General features: G+C 32.2%; 1 protein-coding gene across 2 annotated transcripts in view; it reads left to right on the top strand.

Moving 5' to 3' along the window:
• The window catches only part of LOC111636826 (N-lysine methyltransferase KMT5A-like), a 72,665-nt gene that overhangs the window by 8,310 nt on the left and 47,625 nt on the right, over positions 1-16,730 (top strand). For both annotated transcript variants that reach the window (XM_023382168.1, XM_023382169.1), the window contains exon 2: positions 8,042-8,273. In XM_023382168.1, coding sequence (XP_023237936.1) covers positions 8,054-8,273 — 220 coding nt within the window. In that variant the 5' untranslated portion in view covers positions 8,042-8,053. The remainder of the gene's footprint in view (positions 1-8,041; positions 8,274-16,730) is intronic.

Below are 16,730 nucleotides of genomic sequence, written 5' to 3'. Positions count from 1 at the left end.
CAAGTTTATAAAGCCTAAAGTGAAAAAAAACATTTAAACTTTCACACCTCATCTAATTAGGAATATAATGTGCCATTCACCAGAATTGAATTACATACAGTGATCTCTCGCTCAGGGAATACTGCTGTAGGCCTGGATAAAATCCACTACAGCATGATTAAAAATCTGTCAGACAATTCTCTTATAAATCTTCTGAATCTGTTTACCAGAATATGGACAGAACATACTTTTCCTGACTCTTGGAGACTATCTATCATTATTCCCATTTCCAAGCCAGGTAACGACCACAAGAATCCCTCTAATTACAGGCCAATCTCTCTGACAAGTTGCCTGTGTAAACTCTTTGAAAGAATGGTAAACAGATGCCCGATGTTCCTCCTAGAGGAAAAGAATTACTTTTCATCACATCAAAGTGGATTTCATAGGAACAGAAGTACCACGGACAATTTAGCAAACCTTGAAACATCTATGCGCAAAGCGTTTGTTCGATGACAGCACTTAGTGTCTATATTTTTTGATATAGAAAAGGCCTATGATTGCTGCTGGCAATACGGAATATTTTATGACCTGCACCAATTTGGATTGCAGGGTAATTTACCAGTTTTTATAAAAAACTTCCTGCAGAATCGAAGATTTCAAGTTAGGATGGGCAACTGTTTATCTAGGTTTTTTGCCCAAGAAGAAGGTGTTCCTCTGCTCCTAATTAAAATTATTAATAGCATAACTGACTGTCTTCCTCCTAGTGTGAAACATTCTCTGTATGTGGATGACTTTTAGACCCCCTCCAGTCTAGTAACATGAATTTCATTGAGAGACAACTGCAAACCTTTCTAAATCGTATAGACCAGTGTTTCTCAACCTCTAACGAATCGTCACCCCCCTTCAATAAAACCATTACGTAGTATCGCCACCTTCACTTCAAAATTCCGATGCTGAGGGCCAAGGCTAATGCCAAATTCATACTGCATTGAATAGACTATTGACTAGTATATTGTTATTTGTTTAATTATTGTACGATATAACAAATAAAATATCTAATTATTCTTAATATAATGTTTTACTATATTGCGCAGAAAATTGTTTTTCGCCCCCCAAAATATAAATTGTTACAAATCGCCCCCTCAACGTGGAAAAACACCCACATGGGGACAATATCGCCCCTGTTGAGAAACACTGGTATAGACAATTGGTCCAAGACCAATGGTTTCACTTTTAACATGGAGAAGACCTTGTGCATCCACTTTTGCCAAAGGCGTGGTTTGCACCTGGGCCCTGAAATTCACTTAAAAGGGGGTTAAAATCCCAATGGTCAAGCAGGCAAAGTTTTTGGGAGTTTTATTTGACCATAAACTGACGTTTTTACCACACTTGTGCAATTTGAAGAGTAGATATCTAAAATCCCTGAACCTTTTAAAAGTATTATGCTGGTCATCCTGGGGAGCAGACAAATGTTCTATGCTCAGAATTTATAGGGCCCTTGTTCGCTCAAAACTGGATTACGGATGCATTGTTTATGGCTCTGTGCGAGAATCTACTCCTCGGATGCTGGATTCAATCCACCATCAAGCACTGCGTCTGTGCACTGGTGCATTTCGAACTTCTCCGGTTCAAAGTTTGTATGTGGATGCTTATGAGCCTCCACTATCACTCAGGAGAGAACAGTTGTCTCTTTTTTACTATATTAAACAGAAATCTCTGAATAGACTTTCAGCTAATAGTTCAGATACTCAGCTGAAAAGGTTATTTGCAGCTCGGACGAGTTGTGTCCCTACATTTGACATAAGAATGGTGAATGTAAGCAGCACGATTGACCTTGACACAAGCAACATCTCACAGGTTGAGGTTAATAGTATTTCACCATGGTCAACCTCAGCGATAAATGTTGAATTAAGCTTAAAGCAGTTCCCTAAAGAAACCATGCCAGATTACATCTATAGATAGCACTTTGCAGAAATTCAACACTGACAGGAATTTAATTTCTGTTTACATCAATGGATCGAAATCGGAAGACTACGTTGGCTCAGCTTTCGTCTGCCAAGATGAAATCATGACAGAACAAATAGCATTAAATTCTTCCATATTTACTGCAGAGTTGCAGGCTATTTATTTAGCCTTAAACTATGTAATCAGTAAAGGTCATCGTTGCTGCGTGGTTTACATTGACTCAGTTAGCACATTTCAGGCTTTGATCTCATGTGAACCTAGTTCTCACTCTGTAGTATTAAAATTCATAATCTGATTTGCCATTTTTTTACAAGGAATCTCTATATAAAATTTTGTTGGGTCCCAGGCCACGTTGGTATAAGAGAGAATGAAGAAGCTGATGCAGCTGCAAAGTTCTTCACTGTATGGAATGCCTATCGAAGGAAGTGATTTGAAGCTAGTAGTTAAAAAAGCGACTAGCAGAGAGATGGCAAAACGTGTGGAATGCACAAATCCACAATAAACTACATGAGATCAAAGTATTGGACGTGTTATAAACAGTATGACAGGAGATCTGAAGTTATTCTTACTTGCTTGAGAATTGGGCATACTCTGTTGACTCATCAATACTTTTTGAAGGGTGTAGATCAGCCATTATGCCAATATTGTTAGTGCACTGTAATTAAACACATATTATGCAACTGCATTACCTCTGATAGGATTCATAGACAGCATTTTGGAAATGCAAGTTTTAAAGAGATTCTGGGCCATAGGCCAAATGTCAATAAGTTACTGGACTTTCTGAAAGTCACTAATATTTATAAACAAATTTGATTATTTATTTATTTATATATATATACTTTTATATACCTTGTTGTTCTTGTTTATTGTTACTGTTATATATGCTTGTTATATTGAAAAATTAATAATAAATAACAATATGACCTTATTAATTTTACCATTTGGCATGGTGCAGCACAGCCTGTACAGCTTTTGTGCCAGAAAACCCTAACAAACAAACAAACCCTTGCCATAATTAGTAGAAGTTCTTGGTACAGTTGTTGTATGTGACCTTCACCTGACATTGGCTAGCAATTTGAACCTGTTTCTTTGAGTACCCATGCAAAATGGTGTGGAAAGGATAAAACTTTGGGGAATTGCTACCAAAAATTTTGTTAAATTTGTTTTCTGACAAGATAGTATATGGAGATCCTGAATCTACTTGCAACTGACTACCCTTTCTGTTAATTTCGACTAATGCGATGATTACCTTGATCAACAAAGGATTAGCTACTTGATTTACATGGCCAACTGATTGATGCCTTTTCTGATTTGAGATGAAATGGAAAAAGAATGTTTCTCTGAACAGTATACTTTCTGAATGCTATCTGGTTTTCCACAGAGGAAGCAATTATTCTTTTTGTACTGGCATTCTTTGTGATTATGCTTCCCTTTGTAGCCTTTACATCAGGGTGTCCAGCCCACGGGCCGCATTGGAAGTTGCCATGGGCCACATGCAGCCCATGGCAACTTCCAATGCGGCCCAATAAACATGTAAACAAAACCGACAAATTGTTTTATTTTTTATTTATTTATTTATTTCAATGGCATAAACTCAGAAAAGAAGTTTTACAAAGCCGTAAACCTTTATACATATTTTATTTTTGAGTGGAAAGGAAATATTTTCAAATAATTGGAAATGTGTGAATGAGGAAGGTATACTAAATAAACCTGGAGTTGTGACTCAAAGGAGTATAGAGTCAAATTCGGGGAAAAGAGAGAAAGGCCAAAAAATAAAAAGTAGTGACAAAGATTAAATAGACCTTATGTTATGCACATATTGACCCTTGATTTTTAATTTTTTTCACTTCTTTACCTTTCGTCCTTTCTCTCATTTTTGTGCTTTTGGGTCTATAATAATCCTTTGAGTCCCAGCTCCAGCTTTATTTAGTATTCCTTCCAGCATTGCAAGATTTGGCTACCCTTTTATTAGTTAGGCGTAAAAAATATCATTTTGTGCATTCGATACTTTTTTGGGCTACATATTATTTATAATTATATTAGTTGAATAAAAATACACTTTAAAATGGTGTTTCGTTGTTTTTTATTAATTAGAGACCCAAATAAAAAAAATAATTGTGTTTTTCAAATAAATGTTTCTTTGTCTCCTTTATAATAAATTATCTATTTCTAAGTAAAAATTGAAAGTGTCTGTAGAAGTAATTTTTTAAAATATCCTTTTTCTTAATAAAGTTTTAATACTTATTACTATAATCTCGACATGTTAATCCTTAAATATACAGTAGAACCTCGATTATCCGGACTAATTGGGGATGAAGGTAGTCCGGATAAGGAAAAATCCGGATAATCGAAACAAGCACTTTAATTTGCCTTTTAATGATAATGCAACACGTTTTCTTTTCGATGACATATCGGTAATATTAAAAGTAAATACTGTATTTAAACCGTGATCAAATTTTCAAAAAACAAACGTTCGTATTGAATTTGGACTACTACTGACCAACGCTAACAGACTACCTATTGTTTAAAAGGCCCTCTGGTGGCGCAAGAAGACGGATTTTATGAAATAAAAAGCAGTTGAAACGTTTGATTTGCCTGAGGACGACGTGCATATTTACGTCGAAAGCGCTCGCAAGAATAAAATATTTTAATTGTATTTAACGCCTTAGTGTCTGAAGTTTTTGAAGAAGCTTTAATTAAAATAAAAGTTGGCGTGACATCCAACCTCAATACGATTTTACTACTCCTAACAGTTGAAACTGCATTTTTATGAATAAAAATTTGACAAACTATTTATCGTTTTATGAAGAGTAAAATTTTTTTGTCACGTTCGCGGCTTTTAAGTAATGCATAAACCTTCGAGGCGCGAGACCCTTCGGACCGCGAGGCATAGGCGGTGGCCCATGTCGTCCATGCCTTAGCCGCCCTTGGTCATAGAAATGATGTAATTTGAATATAAATTATTTATAAATACGTATGTCAAGTTATATTTTTATTACTACGTAAAATATATTTAAGAGTTTACAACCACTGTGCTGGATGAGACGTTGTTGAAACAAAAAAGTTATGCATTCCATAACGTACACAAACAGTGTCGTAATTCGCCATGTGCAAATCAGCAAATTCGTAAAATTTTTGTTTATTTTGAACAATCCGGATAATCGAAAATCCGGATAATGGAGGTTCTACTGTACTTGTATATTTAAGGATTGGGCCAAAACATACTTGTGTCACAAGTATAGTATATATAATATACTTGTGGCCCAAAACTCCATGACTTCTTACAATGTGGCCCAGAGAAACAAAAAGGTTGGACACCCCTGCTTTACACAGATTTACTGACTCTGGGTAGCTCCTATGCTTTTAAAATTGACATTATCTTCCTGATAATGTCAATTTGCTATTGTGTCTATTGCCTTATTTCCCTTTGATCTTGATTAAACATACTTCTGCTTCAATGTCAAGTTTGGCCTAACTTCTTTTGTATAGCAAACAGCAGCTTCAGTGTGTCTAAAAATGATGGGGGGGATTTAAACGAAAAGGTGACAAAATGTTTAATTCTTAATCTAATGTCATCCTTGTTGTCAATTGAAAGATTCCCGTGTATCTTACCAATTTATATCTGAGGAAGGAAACAGATACCTGTCGTTAACATGTTACACATTTATTTGCTATATATTATATGTACAGAATAGGACCAAAAAAAAGATTATAGTTCCCCTCCCCTCTCCTTCATTACCCACTGCACCGCTTGACTTTCCTATGTTACATGTGCTGTGAATGTAACATAAACTGTAGGGTGGATAGGGCCAGCTAAGAAGTGTAAACCTTTTGGTTTTGTTCATTTCACAGTTTAGTATTTTTTATAATATTTCTATAATGTTAGCAAGTTTAAAACTAAACCTTAAAAACCTTTAAAATGCAGTGTTTTTATTTCCTTGTCTAATGTTTTTGGTCAGTTAATTGACCACCTTCAGGAAAGAATCAAAAAAATTCCAATTTTTACCGAACAAAACCTATTATGGAACACTTTTAGATTTTTTAAAAGTATTTTTTAAAGGAAAATTTAAGAAAGTATGGCTTTACTTTGCCTATAGCCCCCAACCTACACTACGAAGAGTGTTATGTAATGATGGAGACACACTCACATTAAATGAAAAATCAGGGTCTACAAAATTCCATTACAATAATTGGGGGAGGAAATTATTTACATTAGGGCTACTACTAGAATGCTACAGTCTCATATCCTGAAACATCAAGATGATATTAAAAACAATAGACTAGCAACTGAGTTATCTAAAAGGATACTAGACCAGGGTTATCTACTGCTTTGGGCACACACCAAATTACTTAAGCAGTGCAATGATCAAAGAGAGTTATTTATATGGAGGAACCTCTATATATCTGCAGTAACATTGTGCAATACACCGACCATAGAAATCCTGTAATCACAGTTACGGAATTTTTATAATCAGTGTATTGCACCTTATTCAAGTGATTTAATTTGTAATTTTGTATTCACATGTGTACCAGAACTATATATGGCTTACTAAATTACTTTTTAAGGGTTTTTTGGAAAATTTGATGTCAATTACTTCGTACTTCTATAGTTTTTCAAAAATATTTCAATTTAATTTCAATTTGTTCTGTATTCCATCCACATGCCATGAATAATTTGTAAAAGTCCATTTGAAAATCGAATGTTTGAAAATTAATTGTATTCGATTTCTTTTTTTCCTGAGGATAGTGGCTGTAAGCTCTCAAAAGTACTAGTGATTACGTTAATAAATCATGATTGTAATGCTGCAACACTATTGTGTTATTTTAACTACAGTATAACTTGTCTTTCTGCTTCTATTCCATTTTTCAAATATTGATATTTAACCTGTTCAAACACTGTTATTCTCTAGGAATGTGATAATTCTTTATACAGTGGGTGATCGGTTAATGAACATAATCCGTTCCAAGACTTTGTTCGCTATCCGAATTGTTCATTAACCGATTATTGATTTACGATAGCTTTTAATGGGAATTTAATTAATTCGTTCTGGAAACCCCCAAAAATAAAAAATATATATATACTTTCTTACTACGTTTATTTATATGTAATAATAAAAATACCGTACATACATACACAGTCTTGCGTTTTTACTAGTTATGTTTTTTCCGTTTGAAAAGGTTAATTTAATCCTCTTTTTCAGAAGAAAACATATCTTGCCGAGTTTCTTGGTGTTCTTCATTCAAGAGTTCTTGGCGTTCTTCTGTCGTCAGATCCGTTTCAGGTTCCATTATGAACCCTTCTTTATTTCTCAGATGTGATTGTTGTTACTCCTTTAGCTGCTTGAGTCTTCTTGATTATACAGTATTTTTCTTAAATAAGATTGAATTGCAGCCTACTGTAGACCTGTTCATGCCATACTGCCCAGCGACATCAGACATCTTCTGCCCACTCTCTATCTTTTTGTTATTATACTCTCACCTTTCAAAAAGAAAAACAGATGCAAAACTTAATGAGTGCATACCCAATAGTCTCATGAATACATAAAAAGAATTGTTTTGTCAGAAAAATAAAAGGCTGGAATTACAAGGGAGAGTTTCAAAGTTCGGAGGAATACTATCCGATTGGTATATACCGGCTTGAGCATCGATGTCGACGTCTCCCACACTCCGAAAAGTTTCGAATTGTTGCCCGAAGACAAGAGAAGACCAATCAGTATTCATTATTTTACATCACTGCTTCTTGTGTTTGTTCTGTGGGGTGTTCGTTATCTGATCATGTGTTTGTTGTCCAAACATAAAAATCTTTTGTGTAAGTGTTCGTTATCCAATTTGTTCGATATGTTTTTTTATACATTGTTACTTTTTGGTTTTAACGGTAATTCATTGTAGGGACTTTTGTTAATTGGGGGATGGATATCTTGTTGGCTGACAGTTCATAATTATGTATAAAATAAATAAATAAAATAAATTTTTCAATTAATTTACTTTTTATATTTAAGTGATATTAAAAATATTTAATTAATAAAATGATGATATAATACATAAATTTTTAATAATAATAATGTAGAGAATTATAATATATTTTTAATTTTTACAGATAAAAGCCAAAATGGAAAATGACTATTTAAAAAAGAGAGAGGATTTGCATATATTAGATAATGGATCTATAAATACTTCTGTTGAGATAAAGGATAAAAATAATTTAAAATTTTCCAATGAAAACAACTGTTCTTTTGATAAAACATTAGAAGTTCATATTCCTAGTCCTGATGATGCAGCTCTACCACATAATGCAAATCAAGATGGCTTAACTAAGAAAACTATAAATGGTATTGTTCTAAAATTATTTATTATAATTTAGTATAAAAATACATGGATTTTCATAAAAAGCTTTTATTTAATTAGTGGCGTGCTGTCATTGGAAGCAGTGGAAGTGCTGCTTTCCTTGTATTTTCTAAAAAATAAGTACATAGTGTGCGATTATTTTCATATAATTAAAATTAATATTTTATTATAACCATATTATGTATCTTATTACAAATTTCTATACTAGATGTGAAAAAACGATAAGATTTCTATTGTATATTCGAATATTAGTGGCGGAATGGAAGCACTGCATTGTCAGCTTTCAAACAGCCAGATTATACTCATTCACGCATGTGCTTTACAGAGCACCAACCTCACCCGGTTTAGCTGGTGGAAGCTACACATGTATAATGCTTCCAATTCTATCCTGGACCAATTGTGGGCTGTTAGCCGCCTGCCTGCTAGATATTTGGCCAGCCTCGCCCCATTATGTGAATTGCAGGTAGATTTATAAGTTAACCCAACCGATAAGAATTGACTGGTGTGTTTTTATGATAGTTTTGTATAGTTGACAGGAGTTTTAAAAAAATCTATTAAAATATTTTATATTTTTATTCCACTCTCCCATCTTATATTGCTTATGGATTTCAATGTTAAACCAGTGATATTATGATTTCGTATATCCCATCTATAAGGGGATGTAGGAAAAAACATGTACAATTCTTGTACAATGTTAAAAAATTAACTGTTACTTTGGCAGTGTTATTTACAACTAAATTTAATGAATGAGAGATGCACGAGGTACAGAAAAAGCTGTAGAATTTATTTTCCTTAAATTTACAATTTATGTATCCATTGTCATAAGAATTTGTCTTTCCCCTTTTTTCCCAAGACTACAAATATTTGAGTACAAAGTAACCGGTTTCGACTTATTTCTACTTAAGAAGTAGTTAAATAATTAAGCGATTAGGGAATCAGGGACATAAATAAAACCTTGCTGAAAGAGCCGGAATTTTACTTAAACAAAAGCTTAACCAAGCCAATCTCTTGCCGAGTACAGTGGGGACTGATTTGTTTGTAATATTAGATGTAATAAAGACAAAAATTTTTCCAGTTGAGTGTGACCGAAAAGTTGTAAAATTTGGAAATTTCCATGGGCACCTCGTCTTAAAACGAATTAGTTAGAAAACAAATGACAATTAAGTTTAACAAATTTAGATTTTTACCACTATGGTAAGAAACGTTTAAAATCTACAACAACCCTGTCGTGTCCTTTGATATATACTAGTGATGTGACAAAACAGGTATTTGACATTGACCGGTATGGGCACCCTTGGGATTTGGCAGCCTGCGTGCATGCAGACACCGCACACCTAGCAGGACCATCTCTGATTCCACTCGTAGGGAGCTATTTGATTAAGAGGTTAAGATTTAAAAAGTAAAGAATATTTTGTTATTTTTATGTACGTTTCTTTACAAAGCTATATTTAATTATAATTTTCTTTAAAAGTATATTCATACAATTGAAGAATATGTTGTACCAGATATGTACCGGTACATCCACCACACATTTTATTTCACCAAGTAAGTTTTTATTATTTTATTTCTAATTTTAGGCCTTCTATCATGGCTAACGATTCAGAATGTAATTATGATATTGAAACTTTATTTTAAAAAGTTTTGACTCAAAATCATATAATGAAAAAGAAAAAATTATTAAAAGAGAAAGGCCAAAGTCTAAGTTAAATATAAACACTTTAATAAAAAAATTTGTTCGACATTTTCACGATAAAATGGCTCTGTATATGCATAAAAATGCGAAAATTGTTTTGTTGGCCTAGCTTACTATTTTCAAATGAAATTAGTGTGTGGAATAAGAATGGCTTTGACAATTTAGCTGGCAAAAGGCACGAAAAATTGTTGATTCTTTCGTATTTGAAGCAATTTGGAAATCAAAGTGGAATAGAATTTAACATTAGTAAATAATATAAAATAAATATTGAAAATTATAATGAGATAGTTACAGCTAATAGAATATTTAATAGATGTTATGTTTTTATCAAAGCAGGAATTGGCATTTAGAGGGAATAGGAAATCTATTGAATCTAATAACAGAGGGTAATTATATTGAACTTGTTTATTTAGTAAGTACGTCAGATAAATAATCTATTAAAAATACATTTCGAGAATTAACTGATTGCCCCTGGAAGTCAGCTTTTACAGAAACAGCTTCCCTATCATTAAATGTGATGGCACGCCACTGTATTTAATAATGAATGTTTTTTAAGTGACAAAAAACAAATTTATCTAAATAAGTTACTATTAGGCTTCTTTCTAAATTCCAAAAACTTCAATTTATTCATTTTTAATAGTGTTTTCAAAACCAAATCAAATAAGATCATGGGGAATTTTTCTCATAGATTAAATTTTACTATTGAAATTTCAAAATTGATCTAAAGCAATGAAATAAGCATATGTTGTTAAGCTTAATTAATGTGTTTAACAATTTTTATACTGAATTAAAAATTTAGGTAATTAGAAAAAAAATTTTTTTTTTGTTTTGCCCCAAGGAAATGTATTTCTAAAAACCAATAAATAGAATATTAGATATTTATTTATTAAATTAATCTTTAATGTGATAGGAAAAGGATAAATTAGGAAAAGGTAAAGTAAGTGCTTTGGTGTATGAGATGAATTTATAACAAAATGTATAAATCGAACGCTTAGTACAACGAACAGATTAATTTATTTAATACTGCTTTTTAACTAATTTAATAATTACTTTTAATACCAAATATTTCAGACTGTATAATTAATTATTTATTTTTATTTTATTATTATTTTTTTTTATATATTAATAAAGTTATTAGTATTACGTAAAATAAAGTACATGACCCATTTCCATACATATTAGTGCTGATATGTACCAAATTCACAAATCTACATCCAGCAATTCTTAAATTATAGATTTCCCAAAACTGTAAAATCAACAAAAATCACAATTTGAGAAAAACAAGTTTAAAGTTTTGAAACAGAATTATGCATATAAAATTGTTAATTCTGTTTTAGAAAGCTCCTGCTTCATATACTATGCCCTCTACAGGTCTCAGAGTTACTCGCTTTTCTCACTTGTACTCACCTTTTTGAAGTATCCTCACTTTTCTCACCTTTTGAGTCATTTTTTCACTTTTCTCACATTTTTTTTTATTTCCTCGTGCTTAAGATGTGGGAATCAAAAATAATTTTAAAGCCAAATGGCCTGCCAAATTATCAGACTATTGAACTAGAATTTTCTGGAAGAAAATACTCGGTCCTGAGCAGGACTCAAAACTGAAACTTCTGCTTAGTGTTGTTAGGTTATAGGAAACAAAAATTCCTTTCTGGTATGTAAAAAGTTTCGTGCGCTTAAAAAAATTCCTCTCATTACAAATTCAGAAGCCAATATTGAGTAAAGTTATGTACTCACGCCATATTATCATTATTAGCCAAAATCTAGTTATTCAGAGTTGCATTTCTATCTATGGGGATTAAAAATAAGTATTTTAAGCATCCCTACATTTTTAGCTGTTTTCTAAGGAACTCCCCAAAATTCCTTTGTAGGGGAAAACACACTGAGAGATTAATCTCAAGCTGACAACACTGCTGCCACTTCTAAATTTAAAATATAATATAATTATTAAAATTAACTCGAAATAGTGGCGTAATCTCCCACCTCGAGACCAGGGGTGGCCAACAGTTTGTCCCCAGGCCAAATTGGAAAGAAAACTTTTTCCAAGAGTCGAACTAAAGGCTGCCCTAGGAAGATTTTTAGGTGGTGTGAGATCTCATTGTGGTGTCACCCCGTAGAGACTAAATTGTATGTAGAGATTACAGATACATTTTTTGCATTATAATGCTTTATCAACATTTTATGCTGTACTTAACTCTAAACACACAGTGAGTTGCTGGCTTTTTTTTTTTTTTTTCAGGCATCAGAATTTTTCATCAAGCCATTCGGACTCCAGTAGCTAATATTGAAAAATTGATCGTGGGCCACACAAATTCATTAGATGAGCCAGATCTGGTGGGCCATATGTTGGTCATGCCTGCTCTAGACAAATTATTTTGTTTCTGACCATTTAATTATTCTTTTTATTGCCAAATAATTTGGCAGATCATTTGGTTTTAATTAACTGTTGGGTTATGGAGTTGTCATTTACCAAGAATATTTTTACTTTATTTATCGTTAAATAATTTCATAAATGTGAGTTAAATGCAATAATTATTTTAATGATTTCATAGCATATTATTAACATTTAATCGCATCTATATATTCCGAAATGTATGTTTAAATTGACTACAAGTATAATTACGCCGTGTAGTAAGTATTATTTTCATAAAATGTGTGATTATTTTTTTGTGAAATATCCATTTTTTAATCTCATCTCTTATGCTGATTATAAGTGTGCATCAATTGAGACTAAAAATGTAAATGAAAATGTAAATTCATATTTACAGATTGAATTTTTTTATTCATTTGGTAAATGTTGTAAAAGGTAAAACACGTGATTACTTGCGGGAAAAATTTTCACATGCTTCCCAAAAGGTTAACAACGTTGTAATGATGTTGCTTTTTATTCTTCTGCAGGAAAAATTTCTTTGTTATTTATGAAATCATTAATAAAACATTATTTTACTTATACTATTTGAAATTGTTTATTTCAAATTTATTAATTTATTTTGAAATCAATATTTACATGTCTCGAAGCATTAAAAAATAAACAGTTTTTGATCATGATAGATGTCCCAGTGTAACCTAATTAGTGAAATCAGCATTGACCCTCTCTCATGGCAATGCTGATGTCAAATAGGGATTTTCAATTTCATGCCAGGCACTTCCTCCTGATAGAGCATCAATGTCGGAAAGAGTGCTTGAACCAGAAGAAAGTGAAATACATGCAACAGGACAAGTTTTGTTAAAAGCAGCAAACAAAAAAATACTGGAAAAGGTCATTAACAGCAAGAACATGAAAGAAGTATGGGCAGCACATGTAATGCTTATTAGTGTTAAGTGTTCAAAAGCAAGAGGAACCAAAAAAGAAGGAAGCTGAAAACATCCAGAATAATCAGAATGAAAGAAGATCATTTTCCATTACTGATTATTTACAGATGCCAAAGACTTTTTAAGTATTCATGGTTTACTGGAAATATGGTAGCTCCTTGTTATATTGCACTTGTCAGGAGAGAAAGAAAAGGTGCAATCTAAGCAAATTATGGGCTTATACTAAACAGATTATACGTACTATGCAATCTCTATCCTGTTTTCTTTCATCAGAAAGTGTTTGTTTTTCAACTTTATTGTTGGTTATCTCGTATTAGTTGATGTTTGCATAAACATCGATACCACCAACACCCATTTGGCATTGTTTCTTTAACAATAGCATTTAAAGACAAATACTGTCAATATAAAAACAAAATATCAGTTATGATTTTATTATACAGTACTATATTTTACAATAAATCACTTGTTAAAAATTTGTGTAATTTATGTTTTTCAATAAAAATTATAAAGCAAAATAAAGTTACTACTGTATAAAAACTTTCTGTTCAGAATTAAAGAAGTCTTTTCCTTACACATTATGCAGTGAATTCAAAATTTCACACCTTTATGTGAATTGGCACAATACCATCAATTCGCTAAAGGTGTGAAATTTCAAATTCTCAAACTTGTAAATGAGGAGACTGTACTTAAAACTAATAAATAAACAATATTTACTATCAAAAGGAAACAAATGACAATTGATATGTCTACCTGTTTTGCATATTTAGATCTTGACGAATTGTTTCATCTTCAATGGTAGTTTGAAGGACAATGGTAGAAATAAAATAGTGTATTTCGTTGCAAATAGAAATTTGTTGGCAATTGATAATTTAAAATTTATTGACATGAGTGCTTTTAAAATTTGGAGCACCAAAAAAGTGTGATATATCTGGATCTGCAATGTAACGAGTGGCTACTGTATTACAGTGTATACAGAAATTTTTAAAATGTATTTAACCATAACAGAATAAAAAGAGAACAAAACAACTTTTACTGCTATTTTGTCGAGTTTTCCTTTCGTGTTTTCACTTTGTTTTGTCACTATTGCACTCACTTTTTACTCACTGTTTCTGTATTTCAACTCACTCTTCTCACCTTTTTGGAGGGAAAATGGCACTCCAAAGCTTGCCTCTATAGCTTCATTTTTATTATTTGTTTTCAATCTTTTCATTTTTTTTTATCTTTTCTATTTCCCCTCTCTTTCCTATTTGAGAATCTATTAGCATCAGATAATTTCCTTTTCAATGTAAAAGTTGTTTCTTCCAGATGATGTTTCCCAATAGGAATATTTAATTTAGTAAGTGCATTTATAAATGCAATAGGACACTTATTAAACTGTATAACAGCCAAGGAAGCTGCTGTAGAAATTGTTTTTTAATGATGCAAAATGAATTTTAGGGCATTTTTGCCAAATAAGTGAATGAAGACTTTGTCGTTTTGAGTCTTTTTCTAGTACAGCTTTTTAAGTTTTCGATCAGTTAATCATTTGTATATAGTTAAAAAAGCTTCACTAATTTCTTTTGGAAGCGTGGATGTGTGTTTTTGTTTTTGAGATGGATCTTCAAGAGCTTGTTTAAAATGACATCAGTGGGGCAAAATGTATGATGTGAATCTTCATCTGTTGAAATCATATGAAAGAGAGATGCAAAAGCAGCATTTCTCATTTTTTTTCAATATTTGGTGCATTATTTTTTAATGCTTGTCCATAATAATTCTGTAATTTTTTCATTTCTGAGATGACCTTTACATCCTGAATTTATTCCAGTCAATTTACTTGTTTCTTTTGATTATCTGAGTGCTGAACCCATTTGTTTTGAAACATGATTTATACATTCTTCTTCGCTAATTATATCATTGTCATCATAAATATTATTTTCTTGTAACTTACGATATTTTTTGGAGTTATCAGAAAGAACAGTCAGATATCAAAGTCCATATTTTTCTATTGAGCATCCAAATAGTTGTAATGCTGCTTCCACTTCCATGGCACCTGATGATTCACTGTAATTTATCTGACAGTCATGATTTTCAAATTTTTTAGGGTTTAATTTTTTTTAAGCAACAACTATGGCAATATTTGCTCATGACAGCAAAACCAAGAACAAGACCTGTCGAAATATCAATAACAACACCAATTCTAATCAATGATGAAGTACTTGTGCCATGTGCCATCATAACTAAGAGGGCAATTTTTTTTTCAACCTTCGAAATGTGTGAAGACTTCCACCCAGCTTGGAACTTTTTAAATACCGAGCATATAGCCCCAATTTAGTGCTGAGTAACTTCCACCTCTTTCCTGGAAAATGAGGCTAGGAGGGCAGAGGTTTGAGACTAATAACATTCTTTAAAACAATGTTAAGGTCCATCTCAAGTTACTGGCGGCAACATTCTACAAAGAGGGGATTGCAAAGCTTGTCCACAGATATGACAAATGCCTCAATCTTCACAATGATTATGTCGAAAAGTAACCATGTTCATACCTAACTTTTGATAATAAATTGATTTTGTTATTTACACTTGTTTGTTTTATGGACCATCGGAGGTTGGAAAAAACTCTCTACGTAACAGCAATATTAACTTCTGAAGTATAATTTTTTATTGTTTTTATATTTTTCAATATATTTATTTTGTTTGTTCAAAATAAAGAAATAATTTTTAACGATAAAATAGCCACAATTATTATTTTAAAAAGTTTACGTTAGGCTTAACATCGACGAAAATTCAATGCAAAGCGACATGCAATGGAGAAAAATTTCAGGGTGGGATAGGTTAATATATTTTTTCGTACATAATCGGATATTTGAAAAATAAGTTATCTGAACAACCCCAGTCCCCAATTGATTCGGATAAACAACGCTCTACTGTAATAGCTTGCATTATGTTTATTTAATTTATTTTGTAGCAACTTTATACTAACAGAATTATAAGCTTTTGATAAGTCCAAGAATATTGCAAAAATCTTCTGTCTCTTCTTTAATAATTGTATTTGAATTGTTGTCAGTAAAACAAACAAGGATTTTTTAGTACCACCATTTTCTATATATGCATATTGTGTTGGATTTTTGTAATTATTTACCTCTACCCAGTGGTGATATTCAGCGGGTTCGCACAGGTTCGGCCGAACCCGTTGTTAACATTTTCAAAGTTTTCCGAACCCGTTGTTAAATACACGTAACGTTTCTCAGTGGTTTTGTTTCTTTTAAAAAATATATTAAAATATACGTATTATACTCTGTAACACTAGAGCCTTATACTATGTTCGCCTGGTGCAATCTCCATCGACCATGCGATTGAACCTAGTTTCAGTCGAGATTGAAACAAGGTTCAATCGCAATCGACTCGAGAGAGTTCTCGAAACTAGATCCAGTCATAAGAGAGATCCCACAATCCCACGCGCACG

This window comes from Centruroides sculpturatus, unplaced genomic scaffold, assembly GCF_000671375.1.
Source record: "Centruroides sculpturatus isolate CEXI.00-Female unplaced genomic scaffold, Cexi_2.0 scaffold1008, whole genome shotgun sequence".
NCBI lineage: Eukaryota > Metazoa > Arthropoda > Arachnida > Scorpiones > Buthidae > Centruroides > Centruroides sculpturatus.
The sequence above is the reverse complement of the archived record's forward strand: the minus strand, read 5'-3'. Positions and strand labels throughout refer to the sequence as shown.